Raw genomic sequence first — 10,795 nt, 5'->3', positions numbered from 1 at the left:
CCCCTGGCAGTCTGGGGGGCCATATGGGATGCCAGAATCAAATCAAGTCCTTCCCTGGTCAGCCAGCCACATGCAAGGCAAATGCCCTACCGCTGTGCTATCTCTCTGGCCTTAAGTTTTATTTATATTTTGTTAAACAAGGACCTCCCTTACATATCAAAATCTCTTAAATATTAAATAATAAAAAAGGAATTTTTTTCAAAATTGTGACCAGTTGAGCTTAAATTTAGCTCAAGTTACATCATTTTGAACAATGATCTCAGTGGCAAATAGAATGGTGGATGAAAGCAAGATTTTTTTCTTGCCCTGATTTCTACAAGTTAATGGTTCATCTATAATATAATAATGCATTTAGAAATATTTAATGAAGTTCAGAGTATAGATCAATGAAAAAGTGCATAAATAATAAAATAATATGTAGTTTTTATTTTATGAGAAAAAATAAATCAGGATTATATCAGTTACAGAACAAATGTTGATAGAAGCTTTGTGAAATAAAGCTTCTCACATGTATAAAGAAACAGTGGAAATTAGTTTGTCACAAAATTCATATTGTTAGAAGACAAAAGATTTTTTCAGAACCAGCAGGACAGTTGATATTGTCCTTTCTGGTACAGTGTAAACTTAATTCTCAGAACTTAACCCTCCATTATTTAAACCAGAGTTACTTACATCAAAGTTACAAAATATGCTACCTGTTTTCTATGTATAACAAACAAAAATGTCAGGTATATAAATTATTCAACATTATAATATCAACTTTCTTCTGTTTTAATGTAAGAACTATAAAGATTTATTTTTATTGAAACCATTATGACTTACAATGTCTTTCATAGTTGGGTTTTAGACATACAATGTATAAAGACCAATACCACCACAGTGTCTACCTCTCTCCGCCTATGTTCCCAAAATGTATCCCATACCAACCCTAAGCCCTCCAGCCTGCCAGCATAACAGGCCCATTTTAAATAGGGATTGCTAAAGTTTGTACCTCTTGATCCCATTATTGTTGCCTTTGTTTAGAACATTTAGTTCTGTCATTTTTTTTAACACCAACAATGCACCTGAGACCACTTGGCCCCTGGCTACCATCCTTTCATATTTGTTTTTGCCTCCTCCACTAAATTTCTTTCCTTCTTGGTATACTTTAGGCCAAGTATGTTAAGAACTATAAAGCTTTTAAAGCTATTTATATCTACTACAATTATTGAACTCCACTATAAAATAAAATTTTTATTTCATTTTTAGAATTATCTTCAACAGATCTTTCTAAACTTATTTACACAAAAAATCATGAATGTCACAATAATTGAACTCTTTTACTGTAAAATAAAAAATACCCCAGGGGCCGGGTAGGTGGCGCTGGAGGTAAGGTGTCTGCCTTGCAAGCGCTAGCCAAGGAAGGACCTCGGTTCGATCCCCCGGCGTCCCATATGGTCCCCCCAAGCCAGGGGCGATTTCTGAGCACATAGCCAGGAGTAATCCCTGAGCATCAAACGGGTGTGGCCCAAAAACCAAAAAAAAAAAAAAAATACCCCAAATATGTCTAGAACCTTACATGTAGAGTATTTCTAGAATTAACTTAAACATAGAATTATATATAGAAGAAAGAACTAACTTGTCAGTGTCAGGGAATATCATATTACAATAAGAAATATTATGTTTCTCTGATATATTGTACTATGATCTTTGTCACTAACCTATATGATAATGTTTATCATTGTATTTTCCAAAATCAGGAGTTGAAAATAAATTGAGACCAAGTGATTTAGCCAGGGCCATCTCTCAGTCTGTGACTAGAGAAGACATATTTTATTTCTATATATCCTACCTACTAATTAACCTTCAGGAAGCGAGTTTTTCCACAATGCTTTTATGTAGAAAAATTATATCTTCTAATGCTTCTTATAACAGAAATCCATATCTAGGTATTTGTTAAAATTATTTTACTACACAATCAATATTAATTGCAAATGATTTTGTTAGTAAAATATTTAAAATGTAATTAAAAATAAAGTTGCAATTACGGTTTAAGATAATCAAAACCAGAATAGGCACCACTAAAGTAATAAACTTTACAGTTTAAAAAACTGCATACATTATTTTCATTCATTTTGGGGATGTCATTCCAACAGATTACTGGAGCTGATCCCAGCTTGGAGCTCAGGTTTGCTCCTAATGTTGCATGGGAGATCATGCAGTGTTGGGGATAAAGTTTGGGTGTCCAGCATGCAAACCTTGGATTCTGTCCCACTGAGACATTGTCCTGACCCTATATTTTACTCTTTGTGGCTGAAATAGCACTGTTCCTATTAAACGAATAATACATTATTCTGAGTTTCTCTTTCTTTTCTTCCTTCCTTCCTTCTTCCTTCCTTCCTCTCTCTCTCTCTCTCTCTCTCTCTCTTTCTTTCTTTCTTTCTTTCTTTCTTTCTTTCTTTCTTTCTTTCTTTCTTTCTTTCTTTCTTTCTTTCTTTCCTTCCTTCCTTCCTTCCTTCCTTCCTTCCTTCCTTCCTTCCTTCCTTCCTTCCTTCCTTCCTTCCTTCCTTCCTTCCTTCCTTCCTTCCTTCCTTCCTTCCTTCCTTCCTTCCTTCCTTCCTTCCTTCCTTCCTTCCTTCCTTTCTTTCTTTCTTTCTTTCTTTCTTTCTTTCTTTCTTTCTTTCTTTCTTTCTTTCTTTCTTTCTTTCTTTCTTTCTTTCCACCCATTGGACACTCAGGGGTTACTCCTGGCTATACGCTCAGAAATCGCTCCTGGCTTGGGAGGACCATATGGGACACCAGGGATCAAACCTTGGTCCATCCTGGGCTAGCGCTTGCAAGACAGACACCTTACCTCTAGCGTCACTACTCTGGCCCCTGAGTTTTTTTTAAACTACAAGTCACAAACTTAGTTTGTGACCTTAGTTTTTCTTTAAATGAGAACTATTTTTAGACTCTAAAATTTCCAGAGGCCTCAGTAATAAATTGTGATTTCATCAGTATGAAAATGGTTAATTTGGTTAAACTAAGTGCATAAGTAGTAAGAAGTGAGATGTGTTTGTCCATAATATATAGTTATGATGTACCATTCCAATAAATATGAATAGGATCTACACTATTTTCAAATAAAACAAATTTTCAAAAAAACAACAACAACCTCTTTACATTAGGATAGGGAGACTACATCTTTGTTTACTTAGTCTTTAAATAATTTAATGCGTTGAATTCCTCGATCCAAGTGCTACTTGCAGTTTTTGTTGAAAGGCATTTTTTTGCTCTTTCCGAACTGGCCAGTTCAAGATGCAATAAGATTTAAACATTCCTCTTCTCAAACAAAGAGCATGGCTCAGTTTATAGTCTGGAATCTCCTCAAGAAAGATCAATATAATGGAATCCAGATTTTGTTCAATAGCTTGCTGGACTGCATGATGTACCTTGAACCTAAGAAAATAGGTATATACTAAATTATGTATAAAGACACAATTTTTTAAAATCTAAAATTTCTCTGGGAACTCAATCCATCACTAAAAATCAGCTTGGTTATTTTATTTTTTTTTGTTTTTTTGTTTTTTTTGTTTTGTTTTGTTTTGTTTTGTTTTTTTTGTTTTTTTTTTTTTTTGGTTTTTGGGCCACACCTGGCTGTGCTCAGGGGTTACTCCTGGCTGTCTGCTCAGAAATAGCTCCTGGCAGGCACGGGGGACCATATGGGACACCGAGATTCGAACCAACCACCTTTGGTCCTGGATCGGCTGCTTGCAAGGCAAATGCCGCTGTGCTATCTCTCCGGGCCCTTGGTTATTTTATTTTAAGAAATTAAGCTGTAAGTCATAATATTAGTGCTGTTTATAAACTCAGTGAAAAATTGAGAACACACTATCATAATGTTACTTACCTTTTGCATAATGGATCTTTTAGTAGATGATGTGTTATAATGAAAACAATTTTTCTGCTTCTTTTGATGCTATTCACAATAGCCTCAAGTTCAAGGACACCTGCTTCAAAGTCCCTTTCTTCCAGACAAAATTTGAGAGTTTGATCTTGTTTTTCCATAGAGGAAAAGTGTTTCCAGACCCAATCCCTGTCTTTTTGAGCATGAATTATATATGCTGAATATTCAAATTGCTCTGGCAATTTTTCTATTTCTTTAAATCCAAGAATTCTATGCACTAAAACATTCCAATACAAAGATATTCTCCAGCCTTCAAAGTGGATTACCAGTACAATGAAAATAAAAACCAACAGGATACTGGTATTGATTATAAAAAGGAGTTTAAAGGGGGCACTGTCTTTACAAGATGCTATGTCAAAAAGTTTCACTGAATGACCATGATATTGAGGTGGAGTATTGCATATATAATATTTTGATAGCTCAGAGATATTGGTACGGGTACTATTCAACCAATTAACAAACCAGGCAATACTCTGACAAGTACAATCAAATGGGTTAAAGCTCATGTCTAAGTTACTCAAATTCTTGAAAGGTGTCCCAAAAACCTCTTTTTCAACCGATGTTATGAGATTCTTCTGAAGACTCAATGACTTTAGAGACACCTGACTATCAAAAACAGATGATGGAAGTGTATTTAAGTTATTCAATCCTAAGCGGAGACTCTTTAATTCAAATAAGTCCTTGAACATCTCTGTAGGAATCTCATCGAAGCCATTAGACTCTAAATTAAGGATGTGGAGGTTACAAAGACCCTTTAGAAAATAAACAGGACCACCAGGATTTGCATGCTTCCATAGCCGGGCTAAGTTGTTATGCTGTAAATCCAGAATTTCCAATTTCTTGAGACCATCCAAAAGTTCCTCATTTATATTAGCTATGTTGTTGTTGCTTAAATCCAGAATGACCAAGTTATGAAGAGGATGAAAGGGGGAAGGGGAGATATCCACATTTTTAAGGGCTACTCTTCGGAGCATCAGGCGTTGAAGACTTGGAACCAAAGCAAAAGAGTTGTCAGTCAGTTGTAGACCTTTGTTGTAGGAAAGGTATATTTCAACAATATTTTCCAGGCCTCTCCATTCCTGGCCTATGAGTTTTTGTTCAATTTCATTAAGACCAAGGTCAAGAATCTTTAGCTGGCCTAACCAAGAAAAAGCATCACTCTCTATTCTGGAGATTTTATTTCTGGTTAGGTTGAGTAGGAGCAAAGGAGATTGAATGAGTGATAGAAATGTTTCATTGGTTAAAATTCGCAAATTTGTGAAGGAGTTGGCTAGATTTAAGTATTTAAGCTCTACCAATCCTTTGAACGTATTGCTTTTTGTATTTGGCAGGCTGTTGTCTGCCATGTCAAGATACTCCAAATGTTTTAGCCACTGAAAGGAAAAATCATCAATCTTGGGAAGCGAAGCCAGAGAAATACTTGGTTTAGCAAAAGCGTGTCTCAAATTCATGTGTCTCACGTTAAGAAGTCCAAAAAAAGAGCGAGAAGATAAATGTTGTATATTATTATATTCCAGGAAGATGTATTCTAAGTGTGGAAGCCAAGTGAAGGAATCATTACCAATTATATTTAAGGAGTTGTAGGAAAGATCAAGTGTGGTGAGGTTTGTTTGCGCTAGTCCAAGAAATGTCAGATCGCTTATGTTCTCCAGCTGGACATTGCTCAGTGATAGTTTCTGAATGCTCGTGTTTGATAATTCAAAACAAAGATTCTCTGTCAGACTTGGACCCAGTCGGGCATTGTTCAGAGACAAGCCAAATAATTTTCCGATTGCATTAAAACACCCTGGAGAGAACTAAAGGCACAGGGAAAAAAAGGATTAATAACCAAAAAATTCAGTATAATTGTATGAACATCACAAAGCTTAAACACAATGTTTTACCCAACCTCCTCTCCTTTCCATTGCATTCTACGGGATTTCAATCCATTGTGAATGTAGAATTTCCTTACTCAGTGCCTGTAACACCTCTTTCTTCTTTAGTCCCATATTCCCCTGACTTCGGACTGCTGTCTAATCAGCATTCTTGTCTCAGAGTAGATGCCTCAGGGGGCATCCAGGAACTCTCAATATAAATTAAATCTTCAAACACTTGCACTTCAAATCAAGTCTAAATGTAATAAACTATTTGTAAACTTATCCTTGGGGTAGATCTAGTTTCTGTCTTAGTGACCACCATTCTGTAAACACCATGGAATAAAATGAGTATTCTTTTCAATCCGCAATGAACAATTTTCTTCTATAATTTTGAGGTATAGCCATTCTCTTAATCTCCCCACTTCTTTTATTGCAGTGTATCTAGCACTTCTCTCTCTTGTCCCCAACCCCATACCAATTTAACTATTCTAGGGCACAAGAATTAAATATGAGATCGGAAAGCAAGACAAAATTTCTGCCAGAGAACAGGAGTTGAACCTGCCAGTTTAGAATTAAACTCTGCAGTTTAGTACACCAAGGAAGCAAATAAGGTCAAATTTCTATGATGTCACTTGTACAATATTAATGGAAAAAAATAGATGTGGAAGACAGTGTACTTCATTTTAAGTTAAGTGAGTTGAAATGGACAATTGAAAGTGAGTTAATTACTATAAGTGCCATGATATGATTTATTATTAAGTAACATTAAAAATAAATGTTTGAATAACATCTGTCTTATTTTACTTGGGGTGGTATATGGAAAAGGCTGTTATAGTATTATATATCTGATATATTGCTCCTAGATATCATGCTCAGGAGTTACCCCTGGTTGTTCTCAGGGTAATATATGCACTAGGGATTGCAACAGAGCTGACAGCATGCTAGGCAATGCCTTATTCTCTGTACTTTTTCTTTGGCCAACATTTTGGATAATCCTTAATTACATACAGAAAATTAGGGGATGATACATTCATCCCAGGCAATGCCTTGTCACAACTAGGAAGCTCCTGAAATTCTTCTTATAAGATATATTTTATATTACTTTTTTTAATTTTTTGGTTATTGGGTCACACCTGGCAGTGCTCAGGGGTTATGCCTAGCTCTACTCACAGAAATCGCTCCTGGGAGGCTCAGGGGACCATATAGGATGCCGGCATTCAAACCACCGTCTTTCTGCATGCAAGGCAAACACCATACCTCCATGCTATCTCTCCGCCCCATATTTTATATTTCTTTATGTAATATTTTCAACTGGGGCCAGTGAGATAGCATGCATGCAGAAGGGTAGTGGTTCGAATCCTGGCATCCCATATGGTCCCCTGAGCCTACCAGGATCGATTTCTGAGCATAGAGCCAGGAGTAAACCCTGAGCACTGCCGAGTGTGACCCAAAAACCAAAAAAATATATATATATTTTCAACTGAAAAGTAGTGTTTAGAAATTAAAACGAATAACTTGCATTAAATATTAACTTATTATCATGGAATGACAATTTTTCACTAAGACCAAATTTACATCGGAAATTTGTTTATTTTTAAAAATTTATCTTAATTTTGGATTGCCAATATTCTTACTCCTACATCTTAAAGGAAATATGTAGGCATACTTTATATACTTTATATAAAAGTAGTTAAATTTAAAATAATGAACCCAAAGTGAATGTTAGTTAAGATGTTTTATTATAATCTAATAATAGTTATTATGGATGCTATTAAATTTAAGTCAGACACTAACATTATTTAGCACACAATCCTATAAAACTATTTTTTTATTATTATGCCAATATTTAACATGGAAAATTGGAGAAGAGAAAACTTCAATAATATGCCCAATTTCATAATGATTTAGAAATGAATATCAGATAGGCATACCTTACATACTCCCTATGCTTTTAACAAATTTACTATTTTAACTCATATTGTTTGTGTGTGTATGTATGCATATGTATGTATATGGTAATAGTTCTAATTTACAAGTGATAATAGTGAAACACAGAGAGGGGTAAATCCTCCAAAACCAAAGCATGATATATAATTAAATGAAACAAAAATTTTGAACAGAACCAGCAACCCCATGTAACAATTTTACTGTCAGAGATTTTTAAAATTGGAAGAGGGATATTTAAAATGATACAATAAAATGCAACATTTATGTAACATTAAACTGAAAAATAAATTTAAAATATAAAAGTCACATACATTTTAAATGTATATTTATATATATATATATATATATATATATATATATATTAGTGTCAATCTACACTCATGAATCATTGTCTTTTTGGTGGACTATACTTGAGTACTTGTCTTTCAAGTCTTTTATTCAATCATAGAAGCATTATATTTAATATATTTTTCAGTGATAAAACTTTCTGCAAGAAGCCAGGGTTTAACCACATTTTATAGTACTATTTTAGAAAATATTAGTTTGCAAGTGGCTTATTTCTTTAGTAGATTAATTAACTTAAATCAATCAAAATTTTGTGCCACTTTATATCAAAATTGTCTTCAGATAAATGACCATAATGCCTACCAATTAGTTTTTCAATGAAAATATTTGTTGCAAAGTTGCTTTTGAATTTGCTCAATAAAGACAATCATTATTCCCAGCAGTAAGTGTGAATGATTTCTAGAAGACATGATAGAAGGCATTGCTTATTTCTTTTTTGAATCTACATAGTTCTTATCTATAAAACATTAAAGATTATCACACTTCAATGTAGAACTCGAAAATATTTTACTTTACTTCTTACCTCTTTAATTTGATTAGATGACAAGTCTAATTTCTCCAAAGAAGAATTGCCAAGAAAATAAAGTTCTTCTTGACTTACTGAGTGAATTTTGTTGTTTGATAATAAAAGCTGTTGTAGATTCTCTAGTTGAATTTGAGTTCCTAATTTAGTAGATGATAAGCCATTGTGAGATAGATCTAATTTCAGTAAATTCTAAGAGAGGAAGAATGTCAATTAGGGAATTTTCCAAAAAGAAAGAATTCTTTTAAATTAATATTAACCCTAGAAATATTTCAATAGAAAAAAGATCATTTATTTTGTAGAACAGTGATAGTAATAAATTATTTTCCTGTGATTAAATACCTCACAGTTACTTTAAGCATTTGATTTGGGAAGCAGGGGATAGTTAAAGTGATAAGAATGCATGCTTTGTAGTCAAAAAGCCAGGGATCCTTAATTGTTGTCTGAGGCTGCCCTGGCCACCCTCATCAATTCTTGGCCTGAATATCACTTCATCGCTGACCTGAGTAAATAATATTTTTAAGCACATTTAAATGCATTAACTATTCTTGATGTTTAAAATTAAATAATGATTAATTTTTATGAGATTTGAATAGATTTGTTTTTAGAAATTAAATTAATTTGTTTTCACAAATTAAAATTTAATCAAAAAACTAAAAAGAAGGGGCCAGAGCAATAGCACAGCTGTAAAGCATTTGCCTTGCAGGCAACTGAACCAGGACGAACCTGGGTTCACTCCCCAGTGTCCCATATGGTCCCCCTAGACAGGAACTGTTTCTGAGTGCATAGTCAGGAGTAAACCAGTGTGGTCCAAAAACAAAAACAAATGAACAAAAAACCTAGAAAGAAAATACCAACAGTCATTGGAAAGGCAATAATGGTAGTCAAAAATAAATAATATTTAGTTGAACAACTTGCTTTTTAATAATATTAATCTGTTTCTTACATAAATCAGAATTTGAGATGGAAATTTTACTTCAAGGGAAAAATCAACATATTGAGAACTTATTTGTCTTTTCGGCATCAACATATTCTCATTCTACTATGATCATGAACTTCACATCTTGTACCCAAATTCTTTTGTTTGTTTGTTGGTTTTTGGGTCACACGGCAGTGCTCAGGGGTTACTCCTGGCTCTATGCTCAGAAATTGCCCCTGGCGGGCATGGGGGACCATATGGGATGCCGGGATTCAAACCACCGTCCTTCTGCATGGAAGGCAAACACCTTACCTCCATGCTATCTTGCCGGCCTCCCCCCCACCCAAATTCTATTTTTAATGTGAAGTAGCAAGAAAAAAATTCCCTGTCCTCCCAAAAAAACAACCCTAAACTCAAAGTTCTTTAAAATTTGGGCACAGCAGCGTTTGCCTTGCAAGCAGCCGATCCAGGACCAAAGGTGGTTGGTTCGAATCCCGGTGTCCCATATGGTCCCCTGTGCCTGCCAGGAGCTATTTATGAGCAGTCAGCCAGGAGTAACCCCTGAGCACCACTGGATGTGGCCCAAAAACAAAAACAACAACAACAAAAAACAAACAAAAAATAAATTGGGGACTGGAGAGCTAGTATAGTAGGTAGGGCATTTGCCTTACAAGTTGGATCCCAGGCACCACAAATGTTTCCCTAGTTTCTGTCAAAAGTGATCCCTGAGTACAGTGAGCCTTGAGCACCACCATTTGTAACCTAAAAACAAAAGAAAACTAAATAAAATTAATATTAAACTAATTTAGAAATAACATGTTCTCTTTTGAAAATATTTTCAATGGCAATATTGTGTGTGTTAGACTTATTCTTGATCTTGATAGATATAAAGTGTTGGTGAATCTTGAAAACTTAGTAGATTAACATTTTAAATTCCATATATGGAAAATTTACATTTCTATCTTACCTTTAGGTTTTTAAAGGGATTATTTTGAATTTTCTGAATCGAGTTGGAAGTGAGGTAGAGTTCAACCAAACTCATGCAGGAGAATAAGGTTTTATCAGAAAGTTGAGATAGCTGATTGTGTTGGAGATTCAACATTTTCAGCACAGGGAGTACTTGACACAGTCTTGGGTCGAGTTTTGAGATGGAGTTATAGCCTCCATCCAAGACAGTGAGTTGACTATATCTTGTAAAATTGTCAGGTAATAATCTTCGGATTTGATTATGGGTAAGGTTCAGCACTGTTATGTTAACTGGGAGGTCATCAGGTATT

At 34.6% G+C, this 10,795-nt stretch overlaps 1 protein-coding gene across 1 annotated transcript in view; it reads right to left on the bottom strand.

Annotated features, from left to right (window-relative positions):
- Positions 1 to 3,145: 3,145 nt before the first annotated feature.
- The window catches only part of TLR3 (toll like receptor 3), a 7,784-nt gene continuing 134 nt past the window's right edge, over positions 3,146 to 10,795 (bottom strand). The window contains exons 1-4 of the mRNA XM_049772338.1: positions 10,486 to 10,795; positions 8,600 to 8,791; positions 3,872 to 5,724; positions 3,146 to 3,420 (exon numbers count right to left, since the gene is read on the bottom strand). The exon at positions 10,486 to 10,795 is cut by the window's right edge and continues 134 nt beyond it. Of these exons, the coding sequence (XP_049628295.1) occupies positions 3,192 to 3,420; positions 3,872 to 5,724; positions 8,600 to 8,791; positions 10,486 to 10,795 (2,584 nt within the window). The 3' untranslated portion in view covers positions 3,146 to 3,191. The remainder of the gene's footprint in view (positions 3,421 to 3,871; positions 5,725 to 8,599; positions 8,792 to 10,485) is intronic.

This window comes from Suncus etruscus, chromosome 4 (assembly GCF_024139225.1).
Source record: "Suncus etruscus isolate mSunEtr1 chromosome 4, mSunEtr1.pri.cur, whole genome shotgun sequence".
Taxonomy (NCBI): domain Eukaryota; kingdom Metazoa; phylum Chordata; class Mammalia; order Eulipotyphla; family Soricidae; genus Suncus; species Suncus etruscus.
The sequence above is the reverse complement of the archived record's forward strand: the minus strand, read 5'-3'. Positions and strand labels throughout refer to the sequence as shown.